This window comes from Megalops cyprinoides, chromosome 1 (genome assembly GCF_013368585.1).
Source record: "Megalops cyprinoides isolate fMegCyp1 chromosome 1, fMegCyp1.pri, whole genome shotgun sequence".
NCBI classification, from domain to species: Eukaryota; Metazoa; Chordata; class Actinopteri; order Elopiformes; family Megalopidae; genus Megalops; species Megalops cyprinoides.
Window position 1 is genome coordinate 20,287,388 of NC_050583.1, and position 13,510 is coordinate 20,300,897.

A 13,510-nucleotide genomic window follows, 5' to 3' on the forward strand; every position below is an offset into this window, starting at 1 on the left:
CCTGCTCTCTTACGCACATAGCTGCCATTAACAAGATCATGAAAACCATTGCAATTACATTGAACTGAAAAGGGTGGGTGTTTTTTTACCCTTTGGGGGAAAAAAAACCATCTGTTCTGTCCAAAAGAGCTCTTCAGTTGATGTCATTTTCAAATTTTCTTCAAGTTGATTGTTCATTGTTACGCAGTTGGAATTCTGTCCTCTGTGGGCATTGATGGCAAAAAATTCATATATAGCCACAGCTGTATTTCAGTGACTTCAGTAATATCTGTAAGAATGGCATCCTCTGTCTAGATTCCAGTCTTTTTCCACCAAGACTGTACTTTGAAACACCTGTGTTTTGCAGTGTAAAAGCATGATTTGCATGTTCCTATAAGCATTGTAGGGTATGTTATGATCTATTTACCCTAACCCTCAGGTTCACTGAATACAAAAATATCAGTCAGAGGGATTCGAGTGCCTTGGCATGGCTGTGTCATTACTTAAAGTCCCTTGAGAATCCATTCTGTAAGGTGCTGGGGAGAGGAATTCCAGCTGAGTCACATTGTTTCTGTTGCTGCCCGTGGAGTCAGATATTCTAGGTTGTTTTTTTTTTTTACCGATGGTTTCATGTGCGGCTGTGCCTGTTTTTCCCAGGAGCTGGCCACAGTAGTTTGGTCTGGCTTCATTTCTCCTTATTTGTGCAAAAACGTCATGGTCGCCCCCAAACATTCCAATTAGCATCATCTATAAAAAAGTTGGTCATAGTAGACAAAGTAGAGAGACAAATACAGGGATGCTTTTGTTTATGTGCTCCTGCCCCTGGAGACTGTCGTTTGATGTAGCAATTGATCGGTCAAACCAAGGTTATGTTTCAATGTGAGTGGTACATCAAAGGGGGGAGGGGTAGGTTAAGAGTTTTGGGCAAGTTGTTTGGCTCCCAGTATGACCTTCTTAAGCTGCTGCTGTTGTTGCACCACAGTAACAGCCCTGTTTGCTAAATATAGGCTGCATGCTGACACAGGCTAATACCTCCTTGCCATTGTGCTGCAGGATGATATCTGTATGCAGTGATGCAAGTCTCAAGGCCTCCAGCTTTCCCCCATTTGACTAAAGCATGGTGATGAATGTTCATGATCCACATGCCAGCATTTCATTTGTACCCTCTGTCTTTGCAAGTCATGTGTAGATGTTTTTTTTAAATTATTGTTATTATTTTCTGCTTGATTCTGTATGCTGATGATTATAACCCTGGAGTAAAATAAAACTTTGCAACATACCTTGAAAATATAAGTAGATACAAATATGGGGAGAACTGTTCAAGCAGCCAATTTAATGAAACATGTTGGAGATCCAGCCATGTTACTTTATGTGCACAAAGCCAGCAAGGCCCACTCCTCATTGTTCTTGACTTGAAAGCTGGGTCATTCACCTGAAGTGTGTATACCTGTACTTTCACAGATACCACTAAGTGACTGATTGGGGGCAGTTAAACAAACCCTTTACAATGTAGATTTGCTTGCTGCAATGGAAAACATCTGCAACCACTGGAAATAGTGGAGGTTTACAGCTGTGAAAGTCTGAAGTAGTCCAGTCTTATATGGAGAGCAGTGTTTGAAGAGGGTGCAAAATGGAAAGCACTAACCTGCAAAGCAAGCCTACTCTAAACACTTCAAAAAAGGCAAATTGAGCAACTCATTTAGTTAATTTATGCAGTGCATTGTTCAGTACAGTTCATTTTTAATTATCAGTGTTTTTTTTACTAAGTGCATGCTAAAATATGACAATTGAAGATGCCCTGCCCTGATCCCAGATTTCTTTTTTTTTTACTCTTTTCTCATGTTGATTTTTGTTCCTTTTTTGAGCATTTACTGCTAACTCAGTCAACCGGCAACTAACTGGCTGCGGGTGTGGCTGACCCTTTTTCCATCACTGATAGACACCTTTCTGCCTCACCCCGTGCCACCTTGCAGATTGGCTGGAGTAAGTCTTTGTAGCTCTGCACATTTACCAACACACGTACAGAAGAAAAGCCTGCAGTGACTGAAGGGATTAGTGATGGACTATTTTTGTGGTTGTTCATGGCAGATTTATAAATTGTGTATATTTTGTATTTTTTCAAAATTATGATGTAAAATTATTTCTGATTTTTAAAATGATTTGTCAAACGATTATGTCATGTTAATAAATGTCTTTTTAAAAAAAGTATAGTTGGTGTTTGTCTTAGTATTTTTTTTCCTGTTTGCCAACATATTAAATGTATTCTGTTGGTGTGCTCTATTATTATAGGCTTATTACTGACTCTAAAACGCAGCATGTTCAGGAATGTATTTACCATCAAACCACATGTGTGCGCATACATTTATTTATTTGGCAGACGCTTAATAAGGTTAGGTTACAGTTCTTTACAATATTATCCATATATACAGCTGTATATTTACTGAGGCAATTGTGGGTTAAGTACCTTGCCCAAGGGTACAGCAGCAGTGTCCCAGCAGGGATTGAACCGGCAAACTTTCGGTTATGAGTCCTGCTCCTTAACCACTGTGCTACACTGCCATAATTCATATGCTCTGAAACCACAAGACTAAGGTGAAAGAATAGTAAGAATATTGGTTAGCATTCTAATCTTTTGCGGCGCTAAACCTTAGAAGTGGCTTGCTTGTGAGTGCGTCTCTGAAAGGTGTGTGTTCATTGGGTATTTGCAGAGTCAGTATCACAGCGTTGGCTGTCGTGACATCGGATTGGATCTAAGGCAGGCCCTCGCGTAAGGCGAACTGCATGTGAGGCACGCAGCAGCGAAACAGGCTGGGCTTTTCCAGCAAAAACCAACGACTTGAAATTTGATTCGCTTAGATGCATCACGGTAAGCAGCCGGGCCAATCAAAGCTAAATTATTCCGCTGCCTCTAATAAAGAATTCGTTCAACGTAGAGGTACAGCCGACGGAAAGATCCCAGACAGACTCACGTGAAGGTGCCGTTGTCGGCGAAGTAAAACAGGTAAAATATGTTTTCTGGCTGTATTTCCTTTTCTCCGATGTTTAGGTACATTTTACGCAGCACGTAGTTGTGTGTGTCAGTGTTACTGTTTTGATGTGTCACGTTAGCTATGTGACATCTAGCACTAGCTGGCTTGGGCTGCATCTACTAGCAAGGGCTTAGCGAGCTAACGACCCAGTGCTTTGCATCGTATCGGCGTCGCCCTGTTTTATCTTAATGCGAAAAGCCGGGGAGACGTCCGTTTCAGCTTCAGCAACATAACAAGCGTTTCGTCTGTACTGCAGTTTTCATTATCTGAGCAAGCGGGGAAAGGACCTAACTGGACTCTACATTTTAGTGGCTGAAATTGGGCGAACTTATCAAGTTAGTTAACTGTCCAGTGCCATGATGGTTTAGCTGGCTAGGTAGTCTTTGCAAGTTGAATCGACTGCCTAGCAAACCTGCTAGCTCGCTCTGACCTCTGTATAATGAGTGGCGGGGGTGACCTCTGATTGATTGGTTCGGTTGCAGGCTAGCTAGCAGATACACTTACGTTTGTGGGCTGTAGATAACGTCAATTAACAAAAAATAAATTAAAAGGTATGTAGCGCTGTCTAGCAAGTCGTTAGGGGGGATTTGGGGGGTCATATTAGGTGATGCTTACAGGGCAACTAGCTGGCTGTTAGCTTGTTAGACAGTAACCAAAACGCAACATTTGGTTAGATTTTTCTCTCTATTGTTCGTCCCTACTTTTATTTAGCTAGACTTCATGCCTCGATATAGATTCTAAAAAAAAAGGCCAGCTGTTTGTTCCAACGTACATGTTGGACGGTGGCTATCCGGTTCCTTGACACCTGTTAAAAAAAGATAGCTGTAATTGGTCTAGCTGGCTGGCGCAGGTGTCCAACCTTGTCCTTTGGCGTTGAAGGTTTATGCACATGATTAAAATCTCAGGTTAATAAATGTGAGTCATGATTGCATTTACCGCAGTGACATGGGTATTTCTTCTTGCGCATGAGATTAATTAACTAGAATGTGTCTGCAAATTTGAGTCGGGGGGTGGCGTTCTGAACAGCCGAAAGAAAAGGTCTGAACGCGATGTAGGTGTGTCTTTCTGAACTACAACCCAGGAGACTTCCTGCCACCATGTGAGAAGCACCTTTGTAGGATGTGGTTTTTGCTTCTTTTCTTCAGTGCAGCAATTTGTGCAGGCCCTGCAGGTTCCAAGTTGATTTGGAATAATTCAAGCTCTCTAAAACAATAAGGTTGTGTCGAAGTCCTTCAGATTTGACATCAGAATGAAACTACAAAATCCTTGTCCATTAATGGACAGGACTTTCCAGACTTTAATGTGCATCTCATGTGTCTTTTGAAGAGCCATGCAGTCGGTAATGTTGTGGTGCAATTTTGACACACTATACGTATTACTGATTTTTACATCTGATAAACATTGACGAATGTGTTTTGAACTCAATTGAAAGCACCTCTATGTGCTTCTACAAAAATAAATCATCTTGAGGTCCTTCTCATGGTGCATCAAAAGTTCTGCCATGTGTAGGCTGAAGGTGTGTTTTCTGACGTGCAGTGTAAGTGGCTTAATGCTGTGCTTTTGGACCTCACTCTATCTGGGACCATGTGTATTTGGGTCACTGTCTGGGATCATTTTGGCTGATCTTAGGCTTCTGAAAAAAGGCATGTGACACTAGGAGTTACTAGTGTTAGTAACTGCAAGATTATAAGATGCCTAATAGAAGTAGTAGAAAAAAATGTATTGTTTTACACCATTGTGCAGATGCTTTTTGGATATAGCCATAGATGCAGAGAGAGGCAGAAACATTGGTGCAAGGATTATGTCTGAGCTTGACAGATATTAACTCTTGAACAAGCTCATGAAGGCTAGCTGGTACATCCCCATAAAATTACCCAAATTACTTGTTTCTGTTCATGCTTAAATACAGTCCAAAGAAACTTTCCTACTGTAGAACTTGCTTTCTGCATAGCAGTGTCACTAACGCCTTTTCTGCCCCAATCCTGCTGTCCTGCAGGTGGCACCTCCCCCTTGGCAGGTCGCAAGTGATGGCAGGCATGAGGGAGGGGCCCTGGAGTGCCCTGAGCATGGGGAAGAAGGTGGCCCTTGCCGTCGGATTCCCTATTGGGGCCACGGTTGCCTACGTCCTCTTTCATCGTTTCAGACGTGGCGGCGGTGAGTGACTCAGCTGAGCTCCTCAGGGAAATCTGACTCTGGCTTTCACCACACTTGTGGCAGTTGGTACACAGTTGAAAGAAAAAGGAAATTCTAGTAAAAATAGTGATTGGAACAAAACACAGATGGGGGGTTGCAGTGAATACTGGAAGGCCTGCAGATTTATTACATCTGGTATTCCTTAGTGACTACTTTACAACAATGCAGGCTATTTTATACACTTACTGTAATTTTTGTTTTGTTAGAGCCTTTTGCTTACTTTTATGTGGCAATTTGTGCAACAAAATATGTAAAACTCGTAGAGAAGGTAGTAAAGCAAAAAAACGATGCAGGTGGTCATGATGTTGTATTGTGCTGAATGGGTTTTGATCTGGCGGTTTAGCTCAGAAGGAAGGTACTGAAGAGTCCAGAATGACCATCCCTCTGGAAGTGTATAGATCCATTGTCAGACACCAGGGCTCCTTCCTGGACCTGGTGAGTTTCCTTACTTATTTAACTTCCCTTTGCAGGGGATGCTATCCTTTGAGAATTCGATAGAGGCAGAAATCACGGTATTATTGTGCTGCAGGGTGATGGTGCTTTAACTCTGTGAATTTTTTTTCCATTTACTTTTTGTTGTCCAGAGCCAAATCCTCCTATTAAAAAGGGGAATACTTAAACCTGTTTTAGCCTGTTAATGCTGATGCTTGTATGATTGACCTGAATATGAATGTGAACACTGCCTAAGATACTGTCTTTCCCAATTTGAAATGAAATTTTAGTTTTGTCTGTCTCTGTCTTCACAGGTGGGCCAACAGACAGGTGCACATTTGAAGATGTTGTCAGAGCCTGGGGAGAAGAGTTTTGCATGCTTCTTGCTGCAGGGTTCTGCTGAGCAGGTGTTCCTGGCGAAGTGTGCGCTGGACAAACTAGCCTCTGACTGTGAGGTCATCACTGATGTTATGGAGGTGCCCCAGACTGCCTTTGGTCGAATCATAGGTAAAGCAAGCCTGCTAAAATCACTCAAATGTACAGGTGTATGTGTGTGTGACATACACCTCAACCTTTTTTCCCTTGAGGTTGTGGATATGAGGATAAAAGATTTCTGCACACTGGTTTTGTCAAGGACTTCTTTGGCAATTCCTCTCTAACTTGGACACCTGTGGTGTTTTAAAGTTAGATATATTAAGGTTGCCCACAGAAAAAAACACCATTTCACTGATGAAGGCAGTGTGCCACAACGTTTGAATATCTTAGCCTAAAGGTTCCATTAAAAACATTGGGTATGAATATTTTATGAATGTATATTTTGAAACCCCATTTTCATTTTCTCCACAAGAAAGGCCTTCCCCCTAAGGCATCATATGTGTTTGTGCTAAAGGGCGTGGAGGGGAGTCCCTGAAGCTGATTTGCCGGACCTCAGGAGCCAGAGTAACTTGTCCACGGGATAGGGGCCGCAATTTGGGAGAGAAGGGCAAAGTCTCCATAGTGGGAACACGGCGTGAGGTGCAAAATGCGAGGGTAAGACATGTCAAGCTCGTTGAGTTGTGAAGCACAATTCGTGTTTTGAATTATTTTGAGCAGGAAAGAAAACAGGTGTTAGGGAACATGTGGAAGGAATATAGAAGTACACAGTATATCCAAACAAAATTAACACACTTCATAGAGGAATTATCCTTCATGGGCCGTTGTATGTGGAGTGAGAGTAATGAATAGAATGCGTTTCAGGAGATGATCATGGAAAAGGTCATCGAGAATGAGGAGGTACGCCGCCGTATCTCTCAGTCCTCTTCTCTCCGCCAAAAGAGGAGGCCTCCTGACCCTGCTGAGGTTCAGAGGAGTAAGCAGGCTGAGGTGTTGCTAAAAAAGGACCTTCATGAGGAGGAATCACAGCCTTCTCAAAGCAAAGCAAAGAGCAAAGGACTGGTGCAGGTCAATGGTACCACAGGGATTCCAGACAGTGGTGCGGTTGTAGCAGAAGAGTCGTCCAGCCCTGAAGAGAAAGGGGATCACACACCAGTGTCTCCTGCAGGGGTGTCCAAGTTTGAAAGTAAGTACCTGAGTATCGTCCAACATGAATTTTGTTGATTAAGTGTGGCTTTCGGAATAGGATTTCGTTAAGGAGATTCAGTCTTACTCAGTCTAAAAGACTGAAAGTGACCATACTACAAACTTTCTTTGTCGCCGTCAGTCCCCAGCCCTGACCTGAGCTTCCAGCCCGATGAGCACCTGGAGGTGTATGTGTCAGCAGTGGAAAATCCACAGCACTTCTGGATCCAGATCCTGGGTGTTCGATCGCTGCAGCTGGACAAGCTGACTGCTGAGATGAATCGCTTCTACAGTACTGGCACTCCATCTGTGAGTCATTATATAGTTATACATAGGAAAACAAAATCTATGTTCCTTGCACAGGTTGTACCTATAAGCTGATACAAGCACAAACATACTCTCAAAAGTGTTGTGTGTGGAGGATGCAGACTGTGCCTGCCAGTGAAATGGGAGTTTGACTTGTGTGTTCATGTTACAAGCATGGTTAACTGTGTCTCCAGGAGCAGAAAGTCCAGGCAGTTGTTGTCGGGGATATTGTGGCTGCCCCCTACCGGGACCATGGCACCTGGAACCGGGCGAGAGTACTCGGAGTTCTGGAGTCTGGTCTTGTGGATCTATACTATGTGGATTTTGGAGACAATGGCGAGCTGCCCCCAGAGAGCCTTCGGCGCATGAGGTGAGGGGTAAAAAGTGGCCAGGAGGTAGACTGTATTACATTCTTGAAATGTTTAATTGGATTAATATATTACAGTTGGATCATTCCTAATAAAACATTCTGATCATTCCTCTTTCTACCCTCCAGAAGTGACTTCTTGAGCCTTCCCTTCCAGGCAATCGAATGCAGTCTGGCTGGTGTACATCCTTCAGGTATGTATGGAGTGAAATGTATTAAAGCATATGTACTCCAGAAGCTTGAAGACAAGATAAAATACATATCCTAACAATATGGCTGATGCTATAAACGTATGAGAGTAAAGCAAAAGATGTGTGTAACAGGACATTTTTAAACACCATATGTACAAACCCTACTTGGAATAAATTGTGAAACAGGCCCCCTGTCAAAAATGCATTGATATCTATTTTTTTGTATCATTGATGGAGCTATTATCCATTCAGCATTTAGAAGCAATGCACATGCAGTGTGAAATGTGAGCATAAACTATGATTGCCAGTTTTGTTTGGTGTTGAGTCGTAGAGATAACAAAAAGTTTTGGGGGCGAAAAATAGCAAAAAAACATTGGACTCGTCAGATTTTAGGGTTCTCTGAATAAGTTGCCGGCTAAATGAAAAATAATATAAATGTGATGTAAAAGCTTTGCAACTGAGGGATTTAATGTGCAAAAGGCTAAACACTGTTTCACAGAAGTGCTGAGCTGATGGTGATTGTGTGCATGCCAGCATTCTTATTTTCATGTTTCAGGAGAGACCTGGACAGAGGAGGCTCTCAATGACTTTGACCAGCTGACATACTGTGCTCAGTGGAAACCACTGCTTGCAAAACTGTGCAGTTACTCCCATTCTGAGATCTCTTCCTGGCCCAGTGTCCAGCTCTATGATAACAGCCACGGGAAGGTCAGAGCTTTCAATAGACTGCAACTATTGCAACTGCAAATCTGTGTCATGGGTATTCATTCTTATCTCACATCTCCCTCTCCTCCTCAGTCTCACATGTCATCAGTTAAAATGAGTTCAAATGAAATTCCCAAGGTGAACATCCTCTCAATGGGTGTAGTGTTTGCAGTGTTTCCCCTAGTTGTTCCTAATCTGAAATCCTATTTATGCCCAAGACCTGACTAAAATTCATGTTTACTTATATGTTTACTTTACTTACTTACTGGGTCTGATGGTACTGTTCCAGCAGCACCAAGATCTTCTGCAGCCCCATGTTCTGTGAGGTCTGTTGCACAGGGTGTTTGTATGAAGCATGATTAAAATTTTTGTCTTGAGTCAGCACAGTGGCTACAGATTGCTTCAGTCCTGTGTGGCCAGTTCATTGATGGAAATGCTCAGGAGACCTTAACTAAGTTGAGATCCCTATCTCTCTCTTTCACCCGTGTTCTCCTTTTGTGTTTTACCGGCTTCTTTTCCTATCCTTCCTTTTCTTTTCTGCCTCACCAGTCTCCCTGTCCTATTATGTGTATCAGGCGCTGGACCTGGGTGAGGAGCTCATTGGAAGGGGCCATGCAGTACGCCACCAGGACTTGGGTGATGGAGGGCTCAGGGGTGACCGAGATGACCCGGGTTCACTACAGAAGATGCTGGTGAGAGGAAGATCTATTCTTATTATGTGTTTATAATATAAAGAGATAAATGACCACAAGTAATCATTGCTCTGTCTGCAGGATGATGTGACTGGAGCCACCTCAGAACTCAGTCTCTCCTGTATCAGCCTATCAGGTGTGTTCCAAGGGAATGGGTGTCAGAAGGGGGGGGGGGGGGGGGGGATGTACAGGCCACATTTTAATTGTCACATGCATTAAGCTGAGGACGGGGTTATCTTAAGTGTGTGTGTGTGAGTGTGAGAGTGAGCACACGTTTAATCAACCCCTAGGGGTCTGTGTTAAGGTTCTGAGGATTGCTGTGGGGACAGGGTGAGGCAGCAGGTAACCATGCAACTGACCCCTGACCCATTCAGCCCCCAGTGGTCTGATGTGGACCGCAGCCTATCAGTCCGGTTTGTAGACTCTTCCTTGAGTCATTTGGACTCCACTTCATCCCACATGGGTGTAAGTGAACAATGGAGTCACACCGTTCTGTCCCCCAGACCAATCCCAACTCCAGAGGCTCAGTCCTGTTTGCCAGCGAGAGAAGTGTTAATCTGCAATGCAGAACCTACACTGTCTCAATGCCACAGCTGTAGTCCACCTATATTCTCTTCTGCTCTTCTGACTCAGCTTCCTGTGTGGGAGTCATGACCTCTACACTGACTTCCATGGCTTCAAGTGATGAGGTTTTTCTGTCTGAGACCAGCAACAATGCTGGTGATGGGGGTGACATCCTAACCATTTCCTCTGATGCAGAAGATACTGGCTCCAGCAGTTCTGTCTTTACAGACAGCTGTCAAGGTGAAAGCAGTGGTGGAATACGCGGTGTTTGGTACTATCTGTCTTCCTCTGAGGATTCCTCCACATCCTCCCCCAGCACCAGCTTGCACCTGCCCACGTCCTCCTGTTCCTATGCAAGTGAATCAAAGAGCCGAATTCTCATATCCTCCTCCCTCAGTTGTCCCAGCCTAGACCTCTCTGGAAATGTGCAAGATATGGAAGAGATCAAGATGCCGGTGTTGGTGTCTACAGTAGCAGAGGGAGGTGACTGCCTAATGGAGTCATGTCTTTCACCTGTGGACAAGTTGAGTGACTGTAGCAGCAGCAGTGCAATTCGGCATATTAATCATAGCTCTATAGACCGCCTGAACTCTGAAGGGGAAGCAGGTTGTGAGCAGAGCTGGCAGGAGAAGAGAAAAAAGAGAAGGAAAAGGTACAAAAGGCTGTATGTCACTGAAGAAGACCACTTTTTTTTAGAGGAAAGAGGCTGTTTTATTCTTTCTGCACAGCAGCCGGTAGAAACTGGGTTTGAGGTAAGCACAGAAAGAGGGGCTAGAACAGGGCGCAATAAGACCCTGGAGAATACAGCAACTCAGGAAGAGAGCGCCAAAACTGGAGAGTCCAGTAGAGAGAGGAGTGGTGCTCCACATGGAATTGGAGCTTCTGGCCCTGTGGAGTGTAACTGTGACCTTGCTGTGCCAAGAGAAAGTGTGTCCAGGCCAGGAACAGGTAAAAAAAAAAAAACAGTGAGGACTGCAGACTTGAAACTATACACCAACCACCAACCTATCACAAATGCAGCAAAATGAGAAGTCACGTGGTTTTGGATTTTTACATGTTTTCCGTCTTCTGGGGCAGTTGCACCACATTTTAGTCACAATGATTCACTCTGTCATGGATCTGAGGGTCTGAGTTCTTTGAGTTCTTTTTGTTTTTCCTTTTTTATGCACAGTGGATTAAATTCTCATAAATGCTAATAAGTGTCTTTTTCAGATCCATTTTTGTCCAACTCATATTTTGTTTTATCTGTTCATACTTCAGAAGTTGCCTCAATCTCAGGAAGCGTGGATGATGTCATTGAGGATGAATCCATCTAAAACCAAAGACAAACTGGTATGGTCTGTTGTGAATAAGGCTTTATGTACATACAGTTAAGGTGCCACCTTGGTTTCAAAGCCATTCTTCAGAAAGTCATTATTTCTGAATCTTGTTAGCAGTGCTCTGCATTAAACAACTTTTGAATAGAACACCCATGATATAACATACAGTATCAGATTGGAGACACCTGATTAAGATAATGGGAAACATGCATTCAAAGACACTTTTATCTATGGACTTAAGTCCAAACTTTTGACTGGTATTGTATTTTAATGTACAATAAATTCGCCATATATAGCTTTAGAGGTGAGGATTGTATCCTACAAAAACATAGATATTAGGCTAAGTGGCTATTTTACTGAAACAATGAAGACATTATGGCACAGTTTTAGTATGAATGATTCTTTGCACCATAAACATAACTGTAGATAAAATTTTAGTTTAAATAAAAGGAATGTGTGGGCTCCTGTTTAATTCTAGCAGCATTTCTAGCAACAATTCTCCTTCTTTTGGCAGTGTTGCCCGCTTCGCAAAACTGCCTTCTGGACAGTGCAGCAGCCTTGCATTGTGACCTTTGACCTGTGACCCCCTGATCGAGCCCCCTGTCCCAACCCATGCCGCAAACTACTGCAGAGAGGGGGTGCATCCCAAACTTCCCTTTGTTCACAACTCCTTTGATCACTTCGGATCACTGATCAGTGCTGAGCATGATAGGCAATATGTGGAGTTGATCATCACTGATCCAAGATCAGAAGATATTGAGAAGAAAAAGGATGAAGGCAGTTGGACAGAATGCAACCTGGATGTCCTCTCTTGGGGCCTTCAAGCAAGCATGAGCGTAGACCTGAGCTCTTTTTCCATGTTATATATGTTATCTTTGTCACATTTCTGTGTGTGTGCGGGGAAATGTGCATTTCCAAAGCCACTGTTCATTTGTAAACCATTAAGTTCAGTTGATGCTATTAAAGCATAATAGTTCAAGGTGTCGTCTTTTCCATCATTTCTACTTTTGTACGTGCACAGCCTTACAATCTGGTCATTGCTCAGGTTTTAATTTTGGTTGCAGATTGTTGTCAGGACACTTGTGTGTCCTACTGTACATTGAAACTGTAAATTATTCAGATTTTTGTTTTTGTTTGCATATGTTCTCCATACTGTATTGGTTTAAATGTATATTATAATAAATTCAAAGTGTTTATAGACCAATGCTAGAGGACTGTGGTCATTTAAAGATTTCATAATGTAATGGAACTCTACTTGCCTTTTGCGTATTACCATGTTCACTTGTTTGTGCCACCACAACACCCCCTTGCTCCAGAATTAGCAGTAGTATTGGTGGTCATTAGGAAGGAGCAGAAAGCAAAAAGGTGTTTTAATCTTTAGACAACACTTTTTTCATATGACAAAATTTACTGGCAGTATACTGTTGTAAATTTTGAATTTAGTTGTCTATTTACAAATGGCAGCTTTAATGAAATTGAACTGACCATGGAATTTAGTTAAGTGACATTGTTAGTCCCTTAATTTGGTTCTGTTGTTCCAGAGTTTAAACATCACCTCATTGCACAGAGTGAGATGGAATTAGTTTGACCACAGGAGCCTGCAATCTCCAGTTGACTACAGGAGATAAGTCAGTAATATTACACGCAATATTAACTGAATGAACCAAGGGACTCTCTGTGTTATTTAATAGAGTTGTTTCATTCATTCAATTTTTTTTATTCATAAATGTCTGTGCCGTTTTCATAACGATGCAATGGCCCGTCATATAGTATCTCTTCTACAGTTCCCCAGTATTTTTGTTAGCTGTAAAGACAATCCACTGACACTGTAGTCTGACAAACGAAACACTTTATTTTGCGGTATTGTGTATTTGTGTATTTTTACTTCAAGTTGTGGGGCGGCAGTGTAGCATAGTGGTTAAGGAGCAGGATTCGTAACCGAAAGTTTGCGGCTCAATTTCCCACTGGGGCACTGCTATTGCACCCTTGGGCAAGCTACCTAACCCACAATTGCCTTGATAAATATCCAGCTGTATAAATGAATATCATTGTTTAAAAAACTAACCGATGTAAGTCGCTCTGGATAAGAGTGTGCAAAATTCCAATAATGTATTTCACCCATTCGTTGCCACTTAATCTGAAGCTGGGCTATAACGCGGTCAAACATTATTCTTGC

At 42.6% G+C, this 13,510-nt stretch overlaps 1 protein-coding gene across 3 annotated transcripts; it reads left to right on the forward strand.

The window, feature by feature from the left end:
- Positions 1-2,832: 2,832 nt before the first annotated feature.
- On the forward strand, positions 2,833-12,433 carry tdrkh (tudor and KH domain containing). 3 transcript variants are annotated; one of them, XM_036530477.1, is made up of 14 exons: positions 2,833-2,980; positions 5,005-5,162; positions 5,545-5,636; positions 5,948-6,140; positions 6,523-6,662; positions 6,870-7,191; positions 7,333-7,499; positions 7,691-7,866; positions 7,993-8,057; positions 8,611-8,762; positions 9,335-9,451; positions 9,533-9,587; positions 11,276-11,347; positions 11,849-12,433. In XM_036530477.1, exons 2-13 carry the CDS (start codon positions 5,036-5,038, stop codon positions 11,329-11,331), a joined length of 1,662 nt encoding a protein of 553 aa, XP_036386370.1. In that variant the 5' UTR covers positions 2,833-2,980; positions 5,005-5,035; the 3' UTR covers positions 11,332-11,347; positions 11,849-12,433. The 3 variants fall into 3 exon arrangements, with proteins under 3 accessions (XP_036386370.1, XP_036386378.1, XP_036386387.1); XM_036530485.1 differs by having other exon boundaries at positions 5,026-5,162; XM_036530494.1 differs by lacking the exon at positions 11,849-12,433 and having other exon boundaries at positions 9,309-9,451; positions 11,276-11,309.
- Positions 12,434-13,510: the final 1,077 nt, after the last annotated feature.